The sequence below is a fragment of the Hirundo rustica genome, chromosome 7, assembly GCF_015227805.2.
Source record: "Hirundo rustica isolate bHirRus1 chromosome 7, bHirRus1.pri.v3, whole genome shotgun sequence".
Lineage (NCBI taxonomy): Eukaryota > Metazoa > Chordata > Aves > Passeriformes > Hirundinidae > Hirundo > Hirundo rustica.
The window spans coordinates 4,934,582-4,957,718 of record NC_053456.1 but is presented as its reverse complement, the minus strand read 5'-3'; the positions used below and the strand labels follow the sequence as shown (position 1 = coordinate 4,957,718).

Below are 23,137 nucleotides of genomic sequence, written 5' to 3'. Positions count from 1 at the left end.
GTGTGTCTTAAATGTCATTCTTGCTTTATTATTACAAAAACCCTCTGAAAAATATAATGCCATACCACACATTTCAGCAACTTCATCAGAGTTATCTCCACAGTCATCCTCACCATCACAAACCCAAAAATGTAGTTTGCAGAGGGAATTGTTGCACAAAAATTCATCAGCTCTACATATATTTCCCCCTGGGAAGATGAAAAGACGACAGAAAAAAGGCAGGAAAACAAAAAAGACGAAAGAATGTCAGTTTTTGATAAAACCTCTGCAACCACTTATCACATACTATTTGCAGAGAGTAACACAGGTAGCATAACTGAATTCACAGATCCCAAAGGAATGGGTTGGAGAGGGCAGAGGAATGCTCATTCAAAAACCTCTTCCTTGACCAACCCCTTCCTGTTCCTGAGTGCTGGCTGGGAATTACCACAGGCAGTTACCAAACGAGTGACCAGCTGGGCATGCTCCATTGGCATTTAGCCAGGAGACGTTTAAACTCACAGTCTGTATCTCCCTTTGGTAATGCAGCATCCCAGCAAAGGCCTGGCTGGTACATCAGAAATTTGCGCCATGAGAGAATGATATAAACAGAAATAGAGCCAAATATGTGAAAATATTCCACTTCTTATGAGCAGCAGCAGCCTTGGCCAGGTTTGTAAAATCCCCATCACCTCTAAATGCTATGTCTAGGAAAGGTCCAGCCATGTGGGCACAGAAGTGATAAAATTAAGTGACCTCTGACAGGATCTTCCCTTCTGTAACTTCTGAAATGCCTCATCAGGATATTTATTGAACACAGAAAGCAGCAAGAATAAAATCTTCCATGCACTCTGAATTGTCTAATAAAAGGGAACATAGGGTGAGGGAAAATCTTTTAGGGCAGAGTGTTCTCAGGCTTTAGAAATTAGTTCAAGGTGGATTCAGTTTTAATGTGTGCCGTGGTAAGAAAGAATTTGTTCCCCAATTATGACTACATTTTATCACTACCAATCAACAAAGTTATGGAAAGTTCTTGCAATTAATTTCCTTAATAAACACGTTTTTATGGTAACTGGATTTTCAGTTTCCTGAGAGGAGTGGAGTATAAAAAAGAAATAAAGCTGCGTACCGGCAGAGAAGGAAACAATGAAATTTTATACGAGAATGCCAAAACTCTCACTGTGGTTTACCTCAATGCATTACACCCACTCTAAGAGCTAGATCAGGCTTCAGTGGCTCTTTACTCGCCCATTCAGTGCCCTGTTCACACTTCATTAAAATCAACAGAAGGCTTTCTTTTGCTATAAATGTTCAGAATGGCTGAACTTTTTTCCCCCAAAATCCTAATTTCCATGAAATGCCCATTGCATAAAAGGATGTTGAACTCTTACACTATGCTACCAGGTATAATCCACCCCCATGGCAAATATAACTTATGAACATTAACAGAAATATCATGTACAATTATCCAAGGAAAATATATAAAATTCAAGTACTCTTCATGATGAAAGGCATGAATCCAAATAATAGTGTGTGCAATCACAATATAACCATCACTCTAGTTGTTTAATAAGATTGAAGAGAGTTATTTTTGTAAACATGCACAGTGGGCCACAGATAAATATTATGGATATTATTTTAGAATGCTGTAGAATAAAACTCCATTTGTGTTTGTCGTATTTCCAAAGATGAAAAAAATTAGTTATCAGTGAGATAAACTGGCATTTGTTTCATGTGATTGCTCTGCCTGTCACAATTCCTTTATAAAACAGATTTCTGCAACAGAATCATAATTGTGACATAAATACAAAGTATGATGGCAATAATCAACTAGGAATAGGCTTCTTATTGTATTATAAGCAATTTGCAGTTCACAGAAGCTCCATTATGTTACCCAAAGAATAATGTGGACATCAGATAAAATAAGTGTGTTACTATTTACTCACACTTCATTGGGTTTTAAAGAGATACAGTCCAGATATTTTAAAAGTAGTCTTAAAATGGACTAGATTTTATTTTTTTTTTAAAACTTTGTTATCTGTCTTCTTGCCCCTAAACATCTCTGGAATATTCTTTGCATTCCCTGAATTTTCTGGTCTTTCTTTTAAACTTAATCATTCCCACATAAGGTCTTTTTGTCTTCTTCTCATTTAGTCTTAAGTATTGCATAATAGACTTAAAACAAGGAAAGGATATTTTACTATGTTTACTTCATATCTGATTCTTATCACATATAATTGTACTTCATTATGCCTTGTATTTATGCAGAGAACACGTGACTGTAAATGGCTAGCACACAGAACCACCCACTTTAAAGAAAAAAGAAAGAAGAAAAATCCAGGAAAAACCCCAAGAAGATGACAAAATGCCAAATAGAATTATTCTTTAGGAAAAAAACTACTTTAATTTGACTTAGAGGAGGAGGAGTTGGGGAGGAATGTGAAGCTCAAGGGCAGCCTGGGCTGCAGTGACCATGGCAGGGGGAGTTCAAGACCCTTAGGGCTGCAAGGAGGGTGCAGAGCAAGCTCCCTACACTGGGCTCCAGGACAGCACACTTTGGCTTCTCCAGGATCTGGAGGATCCAACAAAGAGGAAAGTCAAGGTGTGCCACAAGGACTCTGTGATGAACAAGTTGCTGCTGGACAAACACAAAAAAGAAGATGCCAGAAGCACTGGCACAGGGTGCCCAGAGAAGCTGTGGCTGTCCCTGGATCCCTGGAAGTGTCCAAGGCCAGGTTGGATGGGGCTTGGAGCAACCTGGGATAGTGGCAGGTGTCCCTGCTCGTGGCAGAAGGTTGGAACTGGATGAAATTTAAGGTCTCTTCCAATCCCAAGTGTTCTATGATTTTCTGAAACAAACAGAAACCGGGGCTCTTAAGATGACTTATTTAGCAACTGTTCATTATATTGCACAGCTGTGTAATTCATTGTGCGTGGCTTTGTAATTTATTGTGGCCTATAAAAGTTTAAATTAACCAGATTTACTGTTGATTTCCCTGATGAAAAAGAATATGCTTCCAGTAACAACATGACCTTTTCATCACTGGGGAGGGAAACAGAAAGGAGGAACAAGTCATAAACAACCCAAGTTGTGCTTATTCCAGATCTTGTTAAGCTGCTGTACTGTCTTTGTCAGAAGAGATCACAGAACTTTCCCTTCTCCCCTCATAATGGCCAAGGTACCACTAACTTGCAGTGTGTGTGTGCTCATAAAAAGCCCAAAAAACTTTTTTTAGAGAAGTGTCTCTTGCCTTGGTCACAGTTTTCTTCATCACTGCCATCCACACAGTCGTGGATCCCATCACAGAGCCATCGCACAGGGATGCAGTAGGCCTTATTTTTGCACCGAAACTGATCTTCTTTACATTCTGTTACACAATCCATCTGTGTGAACACAGACACGAGCTGTGGATTAATGAATGAGAGCAACAACAACAACTTTCCTACGCTGCCAGGAGGGAGCAGTCCCTGATGGAAACCGCCCCAGAACCATGCTTGGGGTTTGACCTTGAGAAAACCAATTTCTACGCTCTGGAATTCTGGGCTCCACGTGTCTACAGAGCACACAAATAATCATGGGGCTAAGTTATCTGACAGTAATCAAAGGATGCAACAAAACCTTATTTGCCCTTTCAATTATTCAGAGACCTAAAAAAAACCCCCAAAAAACAACAAAAAACAAACAACCACACCAGGAAAAAAAACCAAAACCAAACCACCAGAACTGCGTCAGGTACCTCATCAGATCCATCAGCGCAGTCCAACTCCCCGTTGCATTTCAAAGATGCCGAAATGCAGCCTCCACTTGCACACACGTACTCACTTGAAGAGCAGGTTGGAGATGCTGGTTACAAACACATATTTTAGCATTAAGCAAAAGACAGTTCATGAATAAATTGATTTTTCATTTAAAGTTTCCTCCCAGTTAACATAGTGAGCAAACTTGTGTCTAAGAGCTCTCATAAACTACAATAAAATAGTAGACAAATATGAATTGTGGCATCCTAAATAAATTGTAATGATGGTGAGCAGGTATTTGTGTTTTTCCACTTAGAAATTTAATTTTGTTTTCTCCTTATGCTTGATAACAAAGGCAAATACACACATGCATGCATTCATAGAATGAGTATATTTTAAAAATGGCATTCCTTAAAATGGACCTAGGGTCTAGCTAAATATAGCTAATTTATAATTGAATAAGCTAAATTTTTAGGAAATTATCCTTTTGAAAAGAATAAACTATCACAATTAAAATTCATAAATATTGAGCAGGATATTTTTATATAAAGGTGGATTTTTTGTTGTGCTGTAAATCAGGAGAGTTCTGTCACAGGCTTTTATCAGTTACATCTAGATTACAAAAAAAAAAAAAAATTCCAACAAAAATAAACAACTGTATTTCCAAGAAAGCAAAAATATAGATAAATTAACAATAATAATTTAGTCGACAAAATCTTTGCATAAGGACCATTAAACTTTGAATGAAGACCACAAAGCAAAGCATTTCAGGGCACAGCAAAATTTACTGATGTTTTCAGAGCAGAATTTTATATGTTGAGTATTTATTATCAAATTACAATTGAAAATATTTAAATTAAATACCTATGCCTCAACACAGCTTCACATTGTAGAGTTGTATGTAAGTAGAGTGTTCAAAACACCAGCAGGAAGACACAATGATGCAAACTAAAAACGCCAAGTATTTCAGATTTTTTTGCACTTTCTTGCCGCTACTAGAGCCCAAGAAATCTTGATTTGATTATTTGTATTCTTCCTTCACTGTGATTTATTGCTGGCTTCATTTTATATTTCAGCATTATTTAAAACAATACCTGGTTCACAATTTTTCTCGTCATCCCCAAGCTTGCAGTCCTCGTGACCATCACATTTCCATTTTGCCGAGATGCACTGGCCATTGGAGCACTGGAACTGATCCCTAGAACAGCCTGTTTCACAATACCTCTGGTACAAAAGAAACAACCAATAAACAAGATCAAGAGTTTATATTAAACGTTGGTAAATGTGCAGCTGGCGACAGAAGTTACAGCCCATAATCATACATGTTATGAAATATGTAGTAAATAAAGTCTTGTGGAATGAAATATTTTTATGGATATGATTCAATGGTGGCTCACACACTCTAAAACACTGGGAAACACCTGAGATCTAGTATTTACAGGAAAAAAGGAAAAAAAAAATAAAGGACAGAAAACCCGCAAAGTGAGCTTCTGGTACACAACAAAGAGTCTTCATTGTTCTCTCAAAAAAATCTCTCAAACCAAACCAGGGCTGTGTGTAAAAAGAATGATTTCCCAATCAGGACACAAAGTATTTCCATAATCAGATTATTGCTGGGACGAGAGGATGTAGAATACTCTTAAACTTGATTTATTTGCAGGTTCTCTTTTTAGAATAACTACATCAAGAGGTTTGGTTTTAATTCAGTAATGATACTGGAATACATGGATTCATGTGTAGAGTTCCCACTGCTGCCTTTTAGAAAATTTCTATGCAGGAATCCATTCTCCAACAATATAAAGCTACTAATTCTCTAAAGAAACACTTTTCCTGGAAGATTCTTACCTCATCTGAGCCATCCGCACAGTCATAATCTCCATCACACCAGAATCTCGCTGAAACACAGTCTCCATTTGCACAAAGAAAGTCTTTCAAAGTGCATGTTTGAGGCTCTGAAGAAAGAAAAGAAACAACCCTAGGTTTATTAGAATTTCCTTCAATTATTTTACATATAAATTCCCCCCGTCAATCAACGAATAAATAGTAAACACTCAAAACAATTAGCTTGCAAATGATAAGGAGCGGTTTTCTGCGGGATTTTATTCCACAGCACCTTTTAACTAAATTCCATTTACATATAGGAAGATAGTAATGAAAATACTTTCATGACTTCCATACATTTCAGTTCCATCAAACTCCTTTGCAAAGTAACATGATGTTGAGTGCAGACATTTTATGAATTTCAACAGACGTACGTCATTACAGGGTTTGTGAGATGAGTACCAGAGACCAGAAATACATTCTGCATGCCAATATCCAATGTCACCAGAACTAAGCAGATTTCTGACTTTCCATCACACACTAGCACCTCGTTTATCACATACCTTTTAGTGTGTGCATGTCAAGAGTCAGCTTCCCCCGTGCTCAGCATTCGGGGGAATGGCAAATGGAACACAAAAGTTTGGCGTTTCAAATGAAATGAAAGTTTTCACTACTGCTGGCACAGAAACATCAGCAAGGGGGACCTCTGTGGAAGACTCTCACAGGAGAACATCATGTGCTTTCCTCCTGAAAATGAGGACCACTACCAAAGACATTTTCTGGATGCTGGAGCACTAGACTAAACCAAGGTATTGGGGATTTAAGTTAAGCAAATCTCTACATGCAATTTAGATCTGCCGGTCCGAGGGCTTGGGAAATAAAAGGATTTAGAAGGCAAACAAGGATTATTTGTGGGATTATTTCTGCCACAGTAAACAACACATTATGTAAAAGATGTAAAATCTAGAATAAGGATTAATTAGTAAAAAATTTCAGCAGAGAAAAGGGAAACAGCAAATGGCAGTGATTGAACTGAAGGAAGAAGGGTGGGAAATAAAAAAATAAGAGACAGAATGGCAGTAGGAATGGCCAGCAATAAATTGAGTAATGCTGAAAGGTCCTTTAGGGACTTATGGAAGGTGCAAGCATGAATGCTTTTGTAAAATGTACCACAGTGATAAAGAAAAGCAAACACATAATTAGAGGCATCAAATGGAGAAAAAATTGGTAAATACCAGCATGAGAATACACCAGACATAAGTTACATGGATCTAACATCAACTCAGCTTCAGGTGTTTTGTTTTTTGGTTTTTTTCCCCCCTCAGATTTATAAAAATCAAAAATTATTCCAGGAAAAGAAGCGTTTTAATCAACTTCTCCACTGTATTTTTCTACTCTTTACTTCAGAAAAAGACTCAAAATGAGTCTGTTTGAAATTTTTTAAGAGAAATGTCATTTTTCAGGCAGGCTCAAATTTTAATTCTGAAGTTATAGGAAACTAATTTTAAAAACATATCTACAGCAATTGCATCAGTTCTCCAGAAATGTTATATTTGGTTGGCATTTATTTGGACTCAGATTATATGCACATTACCTCAATTTTTTTTTTTTCAAAGTGTAAGCTTTAGCAAATCCTTGATGTTTGATTCTTTTTGTTTTCAACAGGCCAAGAAGGAGAATTTCATGATATGACAAAATATATAAAGGACATAATTTGTGGGAAAAGTAATTCACAAGCAAAAAAAAAAAAAAAAAAAAAAGGTCATGTTTCTATATTGATTGTAAAAAATACAAGCCAATACTTTTGCTATACTGCTAATAAATTATTCATAAGCAGAGATTTGATACTGGAAAAATGTACACAGAGAGCTAAGTACTCAATTCTCTGTTTGCAAGAAATATTTCTTGTGCTGCTGGGATCCAGCTCTGTGATTTACATATGAACACAGAAAAGTACTTTTCCATCAGTAAACATTAATTCATAACCCATGAAAGACAGCATCCTTTAGCTTCTGCCTTACCAAAACACCGAAACTCCTCCCAAAGTAAAGCATTTGAGATACAAACTTATCCCAGGGCAAAATTAACTGATTTGTTTTCTTGGCAGCTTGTAGAAGCAAAAAAAGAGCATTAGGAAGAACCTTTACCAACATGAAAATGTTTATGCTCGTTGAATTCATGTCTTGCTACAGCCTTATTATGATTGCTTTGCTTCAATGCTTACAGTACCCTGTATTTTCTTTAATCACTTTAGATTAAAAAAAAAAAAAAAAAATATGGTGCCTTCTTTTTAACAGGAATAAGATAGGTTAGATATATATAATAAGATTAATTCCCATAGAATTTTCCTTTTTTGGCATTTCCTAAAAGAGGAAATATTATTTTTGTGGTAACTTGTTTTTGAAAATCCAAATAAACTCTGAAAGGTTCTCTCTCCAGACAGCTATGACCTCAGAAAAGTTAACAATGTATCCTACATTTCTTACTGTGGACTCATTGTGTACCAATACCCATGCTAATAACTCTTATTTAACACTGTCCAAATATAGTTAAAAAACAATAGACTGTAAGACAAATAATAAAAAAAATCCTAATGAGCACAATGATTTGCATGACAGCATTAATAATTTTTTACATCCAAATTTTTTTTAACATGTATTATTTCACCTATGATATGACCAGAAGAGTGAATTTGTTGCATGTGAAGAAACTATATAAAAAAGTGTAAATGCTTCAGCTGAATTTCTGTAATTCAGTGAATTAATTCTGCTTTCTTGAGAAACAACTCATTTTCTGATATAATTCCCTGACAGCCCTTTGTATATTGTATTCATGAATGCCATGAACAATTTATCTCACTGTGCAATGTAACATATTTTGTCAAATGCTTTTGAAGTTCTAATTTCATATATATTTATTTCATCTTGCTTTATTCTGTAAGTGGCTTGATGGTCTATAAAAATTTTATACAACGATTTCAAAGAGCTGAACAGTATTATGTACTGTCCCAGTGCTTCCAGGACTTTGGATTTTAAAACTGTGCCAGCTGACTGTGTTTAATTTAAACAGTGAAATGTAGAGCTAGAATTTAAGTGTTCATTTGACAAGCAAAAGTAAATTAAAAAAAAACCCCTAACCCTAACATCCTTTAGTTTAATTCACCTTCTGTATCTGGGTATACTCAACTCACTAATTCCATCCATTAAAATTAATTACAAATTCCTTTATCTTTGAGTCTAGAGAGCAACAAAGAACTGAATGTCTAATTTAGCTATTGATATGGACACAAAGTGGCTATACTTCATAAATTATTTTTTTTAAAAAACTTTAGATTATTTCTCTCTCATTATTTGAATGTTTTAATATCACTCTGTAGTATGATGGTCTGAACTTTAAGGAAGAGAATTATTAATGCTGGGTCATACACATGGCTAATTCCAGATATGATACTCATATTACACTTATTTTGCAAAGAGCAACAGTATTTTGTGGAAGTCTTTGTTTTGTTGTATTTTTGTTTGTTTGTTTTCAAATTTTCAACAGACTGCCCAGTCCTATAAATTAACACCACCGCAGCAAAACTCTGATTCTCTATTTGATTTCTACATGAGAGTAAAAGAACATAAAATAATTTCTTGCTTCTTGTAATACAGAAAACTGACACTTAATAATCAACTCCTAAGTAAAATGTCCCACAAAGCTAAGAAAGCTTTTGTGTGCCAACCCCCCTGGGGTAGAACAACAGAAGGCTCTGAGCTATTACTGAGCCACATGACATTTTCCCTTTTTTTATGTAACACTTGCATACGAAAACCGCAGCACTGCTTCTTGCAGTAATAAAACTCACGACATTTTCAAATGCAGGTAGAGATTACCAGGCAGAAAAATCCACTTTAACCTCCCAAGGTGAGTGAGACACTCGGTACCTACGGACAGCACATCTTGAACTGGAGAAAGGGGCAGCAGCAGTTGCTCAGCATTAGAATGCCTAATTTATTAAGCTCATCACCTTGAAGATGCTAAATATACACTCATGATATGCAATCAGGAATGTGTATTCAAGGTTATGTGCAAGAAAAAGATATTAGCTTCGTGCACTTCCGAGTAAAAAGGGAAAAACCACAGCAACTGTCAAGAGAAGGCACTTCAGAACAATTTAAGGAATGTCCCTCTTGAAATATTTTATAAAGGCAATAATTATTAGATAAAAACATTAGAAATTTTTCATTTCTTTCAGAGAACCAGATGGAAATTAACTCCCTGAAAGGGGTATTACAGAGATTTATTAGGCCTTCAGGTTCCTCATGTTTAGGAGAGAACTGGGAAACTGAGCTACTTCCAATAACCACATCTCCTCAATGCAATTAAATATGAAAGAAATTGACTTCTCAATATGAAACAAGGCAAATCATCTCAAGAATACAATGAATATAATGAGCAGGTGGTATTTGATCAAAATTCCTTGTTAACAAAAGCTTGTCACGTTACCTCTGAACAGTGTTTATGATATGTTTTCAGAGGTAATAAATCTGATATCTAACTAACTGATAAAGGTAAACTAATTGTAATATTTATTTTTAATTTACCAGATTATTGAGAAGTTTTTATAAAGACAATAATTATTAGATAAAAACATTTCAAATTTTTCATTTCTTCCTGAGAAGAATGTGAAATGAACGAAAATGTCTAAGACATTTTTTCATAGCTGATACAGCTCTTTATTAAGAGCAAACAGAACTGAAGAATTACAGCAAGGGACATCTTCAGTCGTGGTCAACTCATTTTCAGCAGATCAGAGGGTGTTGAGCGAAAATACATGAGTGTTTTATCAAAATTCAAAAGTTTCCTCTTGCACGTTGCTATCCTGGCTCTGTTCTAACATGGACCGAGGAAGAAGTTACTTACTACAGTTTTCTTCATCAGAATTATCTCCACAATCATTCTGGCTGTCACACCTCCAGTGGTCTGGAATGCAGTTGTTGTTTTTGCACTGGAACTCGTGAGGTCCACAAGTTTTTTTATCTGTAATTAAGGTGAATAATATTTACAGCGCTGAAACAAAGAGTCAAAATGGGAAAGGCTCCCACTGAATGCATGATAATATTGCTGGATACATTTAAGGACAGGCAACCATAATGTATGTAGTATTACTTTCAGGAATAATTTATTTCTCATAATATTTTTAAGCTTCTATTTATATATTCACACCTAATCTTAAATATGATGAAATTAAAATATGCAGTGTATAAACTGTCATATAAAGTTAAAAAAACCCCATAAAATTCCAAAGAGGTCATGAAAGAGGGTATTAGTGCACTGAATCTCAAGGATTGAATTAACTTTCCCTTGAATTTATCTGTAAGATTGCTCTAAAAAAGATCAGCTCAGACAGAATATTGATTTGAAAAATGTACAAAATATGTATTTCTCAAAAGTTGTTTTTACATATAGTAATTTAGGACAGAAAATTTTGCACTTTGATTTAAATTTTTACCTACTGATGGATTGGATTGGACGTCACTCATATGAGGTAAAACATTTTAAACCCTATAGTGCTAAACTGAGGGAAATTTCCTTCATGTCGTACATTTTCAATGAGCTTTTCTATTTACAGAGGAGCATTGGAAGCAAAGCTTCCTAGAGATACATGAACACCCTGAATTCTCCAGCAGGAGGGAGCTGCCTCTGTGTTCTCAGTGAGCCATTCTTGAATAATTCGTTCAGCTTCTAAGGACCGAGTTGAAACAAAGTAAATTTAAAAAAAAAGTTATCAGTGACATTTTCGCTGGGGAGGAAAAAAAAAAAAAAAAGAAAAAAAGGTTTGCTTTGTAAAAGCACCGATGACATATTTAAAATTACATGTCACCGTGATATTGCAGCAGGAAATGTTTAAATTTCTGTTAGGCAAAGTCATAACATGTCAGAGCAGCTTCCCTCTGCTCTCATGGCAACTCGAGGGCTGCTAATGACTGACAGAACAGCAGCTTCAATCAACCTGATTCCTGTGCTGCTGAAGCACACTCTAGAGGTGTTCATGTGATGCTGTGGGCCAAACCACTGCATTTCCTCCGTGGTTTTAGCTGTGGCTCTGGAACTTGACTGAAAAAAGTACATTTGAGTGTCAAGATTGGTGTCGCAGCTCAGTTGTGTGCACTCAAAAATCTGGTCAGTGCAATTCTGCCTTTTGTGGTTGCTCCTTGTCCTCTGCCAAGGTCACGATTGCAAGAAGGTTTCCCTCAAAGTATGGGTTTTTTCACGATATTTTTTAATGTTGCAGTCTTTGATACTTCGATCATGATATTTCAAATACTTGCAGTGGCAAACAATTAAAAATATTTAACATTAAAAAACATAAAAACATTCCTCCCAAACTTATGACACTATAATATTTTCATCCTGTAGCTCTGCAAAGGATAATGTTTCAAACCTATGAAATCCATCCTATGTTTATTAAAATACTTCCAGTAAAGTCTGCAGTCTCCCACTCGAGTATTTGCCCACCAAATGAGTTGTAACACTAATGACGGATAACATCACAGCAGCATATAAATATTCAATTTATCCCTCCACATTCAGTAGAAATACCAAGATCTAATCAGTAATACACAGAAGCTGGAGATGACACCCATTCATTTGTTGCCTGAACATGAAATATATCTTTTCTTACTCCTCATAAATTATTTAGTTCTCAAGCATGCTAAATCCATTTTGTAGCATTTCCTTTTCTATACGTGTGAAGAAAATCTAGATTTTTTTTTAATTTGTCCAACCTTAACCTCTGATGCTACTTGAATGCTAATCTTTCTCTTCTTACTCCATTACCAAACATAAAGGATTTTTTTTTTTTTTTAAATACAAAATATTTTGCATCTTTGTAAGGCTCTCCCTTCTTCACAAATCTGAAAACTTCATTTTTCCTCTGGGTTGAATGATCTCGTGCAGCAGCTTACAGCTGATCATGTCTTACAGACCAGATTTGCTTGTCCTGTATTTCTCCACATTAGGGAGAACTGAGGAAAACACTGGGACACCAGAGATGGGATATAACAAAGAGGAAAACTTGGGAAGTTGTGTAAGAATTATCTGATCTTTGAGAAGGATGGATTCATTCACCTCAAAGGAAACAATGCAAGACCTTATCTACTGGGAATAGTGGAACCATGAAAAGCACACAGTGGCCCAACATCTTCTGTCATCTCTGCCTTCAACACTAAATTGTTCTCTCGTTTTTCTTAAAATGAAACCACCTTAAAGTGTGAAAGTTCACACAGAAATGGTGCAAAGGCAGAGGAGCAAGCACTGATAACTCTATTTGAGCAAGCACTGATAACTCTATTTCCATATTGGTCTCTACAAATTGTTATTAAGAGATTTACTGACCTGCTGGAACAGGCACAGCCCTTCCTTAGAAATTTGTGTGATCCCATGACGTAGCTGCTGGTGGGCTGGGGTTCTGTTTTTTGTGCATACTGAACTAGGATTTTATTTTAGAAATACTTCTAAATGAGCATGAGGAAAACAGGATGAAGGCTTAAATGGGGAAACAAAACCAAAACAAGGCTAAAAAAGCCCATAGGCACCCCAAAAGCATTTTGATTCAAATGCGAATGAAATCACTAATTGTATGCATTGCTCTTCTTTGGGGATTTTAAATCCATATATTTTCACATGTGTGCATTTGTGTGTGTGTCTAAGGGGGATATAATCCAAAACTAAAAGGAATTTGCTTCAGATCTGGGATCAGCTGGCTGTCCTAGAGCTTGGCAGGCTTTCACCCATGCTGGATACAGGAAATCATAAACTTGTCGAAGGAAGTTTAAGTTTACATAATACATCCTTCAAGTGCCTCGAAGAAAATACTCTTTATCACCAGGAAAAAAACTCTACTTTCTGCTCTCACAGATAAAAATAAAATTAATATTAAAAAAAAGAAAAAAGAGAAGGCAGAAAGTCATGCCACTGTTGACACATCTTGAAACAGAGACCTGAAACACACATAACCTTTAGAGAATATTATAAAATCACTTTCCAAGACCACACACAGCTTTCTTCAGACTCTAACTCAAACTGGTACATTTTGATGTAAAGCATCCAAGTTGTGAGCAAGGATTAGCATAATCTAATGGCTTTCTTTAATTGCCCAGACAGTTAGCACCAATTAACTCTAGCTCCTGTTCTCTGAGAAACACCAAACACTCCTAAAGAAACGCAAATTTCCCGATTCTTCCTCAGCTGTCCGAGTTGAAAAGCAACCACAGAAGATGAAATACATTTACAGTGCTTCTAGCAAATGTACTCAGTGTAATATCTCCAATAACACACAGCAGCAGAAGGTGACTAAGCAAAATACATATGGCCATGCAGCACTCGAGCAAAAAGAGATTATTTTACACAAGTTTTGCATTGCAGGCGTTTCAGAAATGAACTCCAAACAATAACAAATTAGTGTTACATCAACATATGTAGATCCTGTTTATACTCAGCCTGCAGCTTTAGAATTTGAATTTATCAAACTTTGTCCATACAAATAACAGTCTTTAACTTGAAAGAAAAAATGCAGAAGACCAAACTGTGTTGAAATTACTGCCATTGTAAGGTCGTTTAACCATATTTCAAATACTAAAAATATGGAAAACATCAAAATGTGACTAAACACACCCTGTTCTTGTCAAGCCTTAGCTGTTTCATGTGTACTCAACAGTGTTTGGCACAGAAATCGTGACTATGGATAAATTATTCTGTCTCCTCCAACACAAAAACCAAGAGCAGTGTATGCAGCCAGGAGATTAAGAATAAAGATGTGGGTGTTTTTTTTCAGGGAAGTGTGTGGTAAAGCCATGGAACACCTCGCTGCAGCCTGTTGCGAAAACCTTACAAAGGCAAAAAGAGAGTGAAATCTATGATAATTATTGTATACAGAGACATATTTGACTGACAATATCTCTGATTCCCAAGTTGTTGGAGGATGGAAGGGTGTCCAGGGAAGTTTCACTAGAGGCCGGCTTTGCTCACATATTCCTCCCTAGACACTGCCAGAGCCAGGACAGAAGTCAAGATGAGTCTCAGATATGAACCAACACCTCCAGCTGTATATGCTGTGATTTAAAAATCTATTGAGCATGGGATTGGACACACTGCTTCTCTGTACTGTTTAGTCATTTGAATAATTTTTGTTCTTTCTATTGTAAGATGATGGCTCAGAGTGAGGTACTTACTTTAAACACTATTTTTCCTATTTAATGTCAGTTTCATTTCTTTTTCTACAGTTAAAATAAATAAATTGTGACTTGAGGATATTATTTAATGAATTATGTTATGGACATTTGTGCCACATCAGTTGGGCGTGGACAGGTTGGCCAAAATGTCAATCCACAGTTTGGAAGTTTGAAATGCTGTCCCAGCCGGAAAGCCACAGCATGTTGGAGATCCAGGTGATGTGGAATGGTGGAGAAGAAAGCAGCTGTGACATAGAGCAGAAAGTGAACAGTGCAGGGCTGCTTCAATAACAGCCCAGAAGTGGATATGAAGCTTCATCTCCTTTGTATTCACTGTTTTCTCAAGACAAATGGTTCCTTGGACTGTAAACTTCTCACCACTTGATAAGAGCCATTATTTTCCCCATCCTGGCAATTCAAATGATGGTCTTGGGTTTTCAGTGTTGAGAAAGTTCATTTTCCCAGGTGTATTTGCCACTCTCAGCATTTTTATATATGCTCACGTGTCAATTATCTGAAACGCATCCATGGAAAAGCAGTTCAGTGCTTTGTCCTTGACTATAGCCTGTAGTTTTGTTCCTCTGTTGTCCCAAAGATAAACCTGTCCAGACACAGGTGTTTCATCAAACCATTCACTGATGCGTGGATGAAAAATGGTGAGAGCTTTAAATGTTCCATATTTGTCTTGTCCTCTTCCACCTCTGAACATTTTTCTGTATTTTCTTTTATAGACCAGTCCTGGAAGTTCCACAAGTGTTTCTGCACATGGTTAGTGCTTTGCATTGACACCCATCTTCACGGATTTTCCAGCAGTTCCGATCCACTTCCTCTGCCTCTGATTGTCAGTAATCCATCTCCCAGGTAGAATATTTAAATTTCTTATTTTCTCTAATTACAACAATAAAAGCTGACCCATAACTCCGTGGAGCTCACAGAGAGAAGTTGGCCATGTCAAGTTAGAAACTGCTCTGAACCTTTCTGTACCATCAGTCTCAACTACCAGGATTTGCAAATTGTTGCATCTTCACTATTTATGAACTTAAGCAGCAATTAAGTGAAGACTGAACTGACAGAAACTGGATAACTCTGAGAGAAAAATAAAGAATGTCACCGTATCCTATGACAGCCACTACATTCAGTGCCACTTCTGTGATTCTAAACCCCAAATGAGAGCCTCCCTTGCAGCTCCTGCCAACAAAGAAGTGGGACAATAGGAATTTTATGAACTACTCCTACAAACATTGCCGTTTAGTAAGAACTGGATGAACCAGAGAGGCTCCAGATAGGTGTTATCAAACACTGAAAGAGGATATAAAAATAGGATGATTATTTCCTTTTGCTAAAAATATGTCAAGCCACAGAGACAGATTCAGAGCCACTGGCATACTCACCACAGTTTGCCTCATCTGACCCATCTGCACAATCTGGGTCTTCATCACACACCCACAGCTTGGAAATGCAGTGTTTGGTTGTTTTACACTGGAAGTGGTCTGGAGAACAACTGTTTTCAGCTTTAAATAAAAGAATTCCAGGTCAAAGTTAGAAATTTTTGCTAATACTCAAAGTATGTGTTTTAAAGAAAAAAATATTAAAGATTCAAGAATCAGAAATTGGATATTTCAAGCATTGTTTATGTAATATCTGTTAGAAAACAGCATTTGGGTTTATACTGTTTATTGTTTTGACATCTTCTTATATATTATTTTATATAAACATTAAGGTAAAACAAATATTATAAACAAAGTGTCTATTTTGATATCCTTTCAATAGCAAAAAGACTTAACATGGATAGAATCAAACCGCTTCAGCAAAAATCAGACAAGTCTTTTTCCCTAACTTTCTAAAATGCCAGTTATAAATTGTGAGAGTCAGTTTATAAGACTAAGGCAGCTCTGGATGCTTTGATCAAAAATGGAATCAAAATTATGCACCATTTCTGTGAAATTCTGTGCTCTGATAAATTCGGTAAATATTCAGAAAAAATTAACAAATATTTCACTTTATCAGTTTAGAACAACAATTTTTTCAATGAATCGTGCAGCAAGAAAAAGATGCAAAGATGCAGCTGAGCTTTCAGCCTGTTCTTTAAGGATGCTCCAAGTTAAACTTTAACTGCATCAACCTTAGAACAGCTTTTTAAAAACAAAACAGAACCTCAGTGCATCCATGTGATTCTAGATGTGTTTTAGAGTTTATGTACTCCAAATTATTTTAAGCTGAACTGACCACAGGGGGAAAACAGGAAACCTTTGATAAGGTTTTCCCATATGAATGTCTGTCCCACCTTTACCTAAGGAATTCCACAGTGCTTTTAAAAACCTTTTCTACTCCTGTTGAAAAGCAATTTGCTCCCTGACATTACCATTCCTGTTTCTCGGGTTTGGCAAGATGAAAAATTTGAGGTTTGCTAAAAGTTTCTGTATTATTTCTTTCAGTGTCACATTTCCATGGGTTCGGGTATGTTCCTAACTGTACTACAACAAAAAATCCTGATCCTCAGCTAGGCCATGTCACCAGGGGATTTCACTGTGCTTTACAAGAAAGACCAGCACAGTGACCTTCCCTGTATGTGTGGAAAGCCTTCAGTATGAAATGTGACTTTGAAAAAGCCACCTGGTAAGAAAAACAGAACAGTGGCAGGGCTAAAAAAAAGAAAAGTATTTTATGGATCCCAGACTGGTGACATTAAAGTGAGAGAGAATCTCACCTGTTACCTGTCTCGTGCCAGGAGTCCATGTGAACTCACAGTCCCTGAGCTGCAGACTCTGCTGCTCTGATTTAACTTCTGCCAGCTACACCTCAAGGTTTTTGGGAACCTTCCATATACCACGTGCAGTTCTTTCCAAGGGGAAAAAAAAGTAATCTCCCTTATCTTTCACAGGAGTTTACCTGATCCTTTTAATCAGTTTGTAAAGAAACCCAACATGCAAACCAACATAAAATGTCTTCTGCAAAACTTGTATTTACATCTCTCCCGAGCAGTTTGGAAGACAGCCATTAAACATGATCATCAACAAAGCCTTTCTGTCCTTAGCAACCCTTCTCCCCTTGGAGCAGGATTTCTTTTTTGCAGAAATGCAGCACATGCAAACCTTGAGAAAGATGATCCAGAACAAGCAACTCAAATCAGCAGCAGATCTGAGCAGTGAAATGAGTAAAAGACAGAGCTACGCTTCAAGGCAGCCCCATCATTTGTTGCAAAATGATCAAAGACACAAACTTATTCAACAAATTTCCATTATAAATCTGAAAATGTTTTCTCCACTTATATCTAAGAGATGTAAAGTAAAAATAAATGTATGAAAAGTTAAGTTGCACTAAAAGCTGAGCAAATGGAAAACAAGTTACATAGATAAATTAATGAAGTCCCTAGAGAAAGAGAAACAGAAAAGGTAAAAATAATCAGTGAAAGAAAAAGGATGTAGAAGGAGCTTTGGATCTACAGCTTTTCCAACAAAAGATTCTGAATAACATCTTTTTCCATTGAAATGCATTGCTGCAAAGCATGGCAGATGAAAGCCTCAGGAAGATGAGTCATTTGTGAGGTGGTTAAGAGTCAAATACGTGTTTCAACCTCAGTCAAAAACCCAATTAAATGCCTGAGATTGTTTATACTCCTCTCTTCTTTGCAATGACTTTAAATTTGGAGTTAATAAGTGGCATTTTAGTTTGCTCTTTTATACATGAAGCATGGCACACCAGTCCTGTGAATTGACTGCATGTTCTCAAATTGGTTTAGATAGAGGACATTTACAGTGGTTTTTACTCCAGTTCCCTGTTTAAAACCAGCTACGGAGCGAAATTCTGCAAGCGTCACTTACGACAGTCTCTTTCATCTTCTTCGTCACCACAGTCATCCTGGCCATTGCATCTCAGGTTTATGGGGATACACTTCTGGTTCTTCGTGCACTTGAACTGCCCCGACAGACACACGTGAGTGTCTGCAAATTAAAAGAAAATAAAAATAACAAGGTAAAATGGTTAAAAGTTGAAAAGATCCAAGACTTCACAGGTAAATGAAGAGAAATGCAGTTTGTTGTTAAAGTGTGAAACATGGCATTTAAAGCAGTTTGGCCTGTTTCTGAAGCCTGCGGTGTATACAAGCACCTACCACAGTTCAGTTCATCAGAATTGTCCCCGCAGTCATTCTCTCCATCACAGATAAAGGCTGGAAGGGCACAAAGCCCTGTGCCACACTGGAAACGTCCTGGCTGACATCTGAATTCAGCTGGGAAAAGACAAAACTGCTTATGAATACTCCCAGAGGAATGGTTACAGTCTCACTATTGCTGTTCTTACCCCATGGACTAATCAAATATACCTATAAACCTGTATTTCCTTTAAAATTCAAATCTGAGTATATATTAGAAATTAAAAGGTACACATATGACTGCAAGACTAATTTCGAAATCTGATATCTTTAATTTGAACAGCTCTAGTTACAGTGCTAATGACACAGAGTGAAAACCCCCTGCAGGCTGGAGCTTACCAAAGGCTCAACAGAGATCTGCAATTTAGGATCTAAATGCTTGAGTTCAAGTCTGCTTTTAAGAAACTCCCTATCCCACTGTAATTCTATTTCCCAAAAAAGGCCTAACATTGTTCCTTCTCCAGCCACTGTCATTAGAAATAATGAGCAATTATGTATCTCTATAGTATTATTATATACAAAGATGGAGTAGCTTAAAATAAAAACTTATGTAGAAGGATTACATATGTTAAAAGTTGCTCCAGAGGCCTCTGCAGCAGGAAAAGAGAACTAATTATAAAATTGTAAAAATAGGGGTGAGGGATTTCAACACAAAAAAATCAAATTAACTGTTGATTAACCAGAAGATTGTGGAACACGTAGAGCCCTTTTTTCAAATACGAGCTTAAGGGAGGAAAGCAAGGATCACAGGGAGAACATTGTTGCTGCTCAGAAAACTGCATTAAAAATCATGTCTATCTAAACTTCTACAATTGCAACAAAACACGGGCAAATGAGATTAGAATCCCGCATTTTTATTACACATTCAAAAGCAAAACCCAAATAGACCTGTGGGTATTTTGTATTTATGCAAAGAATTCCACCACTCAGAGCACAGCTTCAAAACTAAAACCTTTAGCCAAAACATAACTGGGATGAAGTAAAGGTTTAAAAGATGAAAAACACATATGAGTTTTCAAAGACCCTAAAAGACTCAGAGACCAAGGAACGTAAAAGAGTGCTGCACGCAGAAGTGTCCAAAATAATCTTCCTAAATTTGATAAGTGATTGCGTTTGACTCGGACCCTGCTGGCACAAAGCCGGCGCGCACTTACGGCACTCGGCGGGCTCGTCGGAGCCGTCCCCGCAGTCGTCCACGGTGTCACACTTCCACCAGAACGGGATGCACTTGTCGGTTTTGCAACGGAACTGCGAGGAGGAAAGGCCAGCAGGAATAAAAGCTTCCATGTTAATGTTTATCTGTTTATTTGTAAGCAGGAATAAAAGTGTGGTTTATGAAAACTGGCTTCGCTGCTTGAGGCGTTGTTGTATTCATAGTTTCTGGCTGTTAATTTTACATAGCTTGCATTTTAATTTTTTTTTAGTTATTATTTTTTAATTTTTATTTTTTATTTAGAGGTTCTGAGATTGGCTCTGAGATCGCTAAAGTGATAAAAATCACTGTATTTTCAATGACTGTGTTATACTGTCTTACAATGCCCCAACACAAACTGCTCATTGCATTTTGCCGCATTCTGTGATTCCATTCTTGAAGGTCTTATTCAAAGAAAACCCTTCAATTCTCAGTTTTTGTAGACTGTTGAAGCAGACAACATCATTTTTCCAGGTAAACCCAAACACCCACAGTTACAGAAAAGAGCCTTAATGTGTGGTGTTGTGTACAGTATTGCTTACATTGTTTGAATTAAATGAACAACCAAATGTAAAGCCTTTCAGGCTTTCAAAAGGATAAAACATCTGTAGAAAAAACTGAAAAATCCTTTGTAAGACGGCTGTGCGTTTACTCTCTACTCAGGTGACTGTACCTTTGTTCTGACTGAAAGAGGAATGCAAACAGAACAAACAGTATGAATTGATGTAATTTTCTACGACTAAGCCTAAAAACTGAGTACATTATGTGGCTCATCTCAGGGAGAAAAATCTGGGTGGATCAGTCAGCTTTTAAGAAATGTTGGTTTTCCTACCTGGTGTCTCTATGAACACAGAAAGGAAGGAAACCAAAAGGTTTAGAAGGTTTAATTTTCTGTCCCTAGGCAGCTTTCTTTCACATTTTAAAAATCATTGATTATTCAATAAAGCTGTATTCAAATGGTATATTAAATTTGGTGCCTTATCTTTTCTGCCAAGAAAAATTAGGGTTTCAAAGGCATTTATGTTATAGAATCTATGGTTGGAGCTACATTTCCTGTAGCACCTTGAGGGACTTGCAGTGTAACTGGCTGGGTTGAAGGGCAGCTGTTACTGCTCCACACAGATCTGCAGCTCAGAGGGGCTCAGCAGGAGGCTGCCAAAGGCAGGAGACAAACAGAAACTCAGACAATTGTCATTCTTTGTCTTCTCTACTTGCTCCGCTCAACACCAGGGACTTCAGGCTGTCAAAATGGCATCAGAAAGTTAATTCCAGTAAATAGGTACTAACTCTTAGGTGTTGCTATGAGAATACTTGCATTCCCTTCTAAACTGAGGAGACAAAACTCTGCAAAATCAGGGTCATATGGGTCTTAAATGGATGGAGTTTCGGTATTCAAGAGTCTAATGGGATTTGTGCTAAACAATTTCTCATGCCAGATAGGCCATCACAGGATGGTCTGGAGAGTCAAGATCAGTTTATGGACAATCCAACTCCTTTCCATCAGAAATAAACAATGGTGATGTAGGAGCAGCTCTGATTTGGCTGCATCATCTGAAAATTTTAAGGAGAAACAAAATTTTGCATCTGATGCCACCAGACTGATGAGTTACCAAGCAGTAAACAGATTCCAAACCTGGAAAAAAATGATGAATAACCAACGTCAACCTCTAACTTCCTGCCTGGAGTTGCCTCTTTTACATAATTCTGCTCTCCACCCTGTGGAATCCACAAGTGATAAAATATTGCTCCTCAAGTATTCAAGATGTGATGCTATTTCTTGAATTCATACTACCACTGAATTAATTAGACTGGAATGGAGCCACTCAGTCAACTGTTAGTATATAGATTCACTGTGAAATAAGCCTCTAGCGTCACTTAAAGACACATTTTTTTAAAGTGTCTTTTTTTTTTTTTTTTTTAAGACAAATTTGAAGAACTATATATTGGGGAAAATTGGTAAGAAATTCCCCATTTTAAAGGTGTTTTACCTCTTAAGGAAACAGAGAAAGGCAGTGGGCAGGTCTCTTAAATAAGATTATTATCTGAGTGAAACTGTGCCTCTTTTATTAAGATGGCCACTGCTCCATCAAAATTAGGAGTGAAAGTATTTTCCTTAATGCTGGAAATCATTATCATGCATCAAGATATAGAACATTGTAAGAGCTCATTAGCACACCTCTAATAAAAAGGAATTACTAAAAAAACAGTCTACTCAAAATATTTTAAAGACCATATGTACTATAACAATCAACCAATTAATTGTCTTGTTAAAACAGTCCAAAGGCTTTTATTAAAGTGGTTCCCTTATAAGAAATCAGTATGTTGTTCTTCTCTACCTTATATTTTAAGAACTAAAGTAATAAATGTTTATTTTAAATAATAGGGAATACAGTTTGGTGTATTAATTGATGGATGTTTTTCCATTTTACCAATTGGATTGTTTTTAACACAAGGCTATCTTTTCCCAATCTTTCTCACTGGACTGCACTTGTTTTCTTTTTTAACGCAAAATCCACTCATGCATCCCAAATCACTGTTATACACACTTTGTATTTTGATATTTCAGACAAATGTTTTTTCAAGGCTATTTTCACGGGTTTAGCAGCAGTATTTGTTCTGGTGACTGGCAGGAACACCAACACTCCAAAGTGAACAAGTCCTGCATTCTCTGCAGAAAAAACCATTTACAAGTCTCCTGCTAACAGCCTTGGAGACGAAATGCTCTAAGTGCACCCCTGAACGTTCAGCTCCTTTTATAGCTCCCATATTCCCTGGGTGCCAGCACTCCTGTTGGAACTCTGGAGGCTGAGAATTTCAGGCTTTCTGTGCTAAAAGACACTGACCCTCGAGCAACCACCACATTGGACCTGAGGCCATGGAACAGGCTTCCAAAATTGAGTGATAGCACTGGGATTGTGGCTGTGTAGTTGGAATAGTATTGTGTGATCTCACATGGTGAAAAAACCCAGAATTTAAGATTTTAGTATATAGTAATATATATGGGGCAAGATGGAGGATTTGGGGCGTCCAAGTCCTTCTTCT

The 23,137-nt window shown here is 36.8% G+C and overlaps 1 protein-coding gene across 1 annotated transcript in view; it reads right to left on the bottom strand.

Annotated features, from left to right (window-relative positions):
• Window positions 1–23,137, bottom strand: part of LRP1B (LDL receptor related protein 1B) — a 498,089-nt gene that overhangs the window by 57,146 nt on the left and 417,806 nt on the right. The window contains exons 63-72 of the mRNA XM_058421333.1: window positions 20,058–20,151; window positions 18,865–18,981; window positions 18,575–18,694; window positions 16,145–16,264; window positions 10,444–10,560; window positions 5,563–5,669; window positions 4,812–4,941; window positions 3,717–3,823; window positions 3,231–3,363; window positions 66–188 (exon numbers count right to left, since the gene is read on the bottom strand). Of these exons, the coding sequence (XP_058277316.1) occupies window positions 66–188; window positions 3,231–3,363; window positions 3,717–3,823; window positions 4,812–4,941; window positions 5,563–5,669; window positions 10,444–10,560; window positions 16,145–16,264; window positions 18,575–18,694; window positions 18,865–18,981; window positions 20,058–20,151 (1,168 nt within the window). The remainder of the gene's footprint in view (window positions 1–65; window positions 189–3,230; window positions 3,364–3,716; window positions 3,824–4,811; window positions 4,942–5,562; window positions 5,670–10,443; window positions 10,561–16,144; window positions 16,265–18,574; window positions 18,695–18,864; window positions 18,982–20,057; window positions 20,152–23,137) is intronic.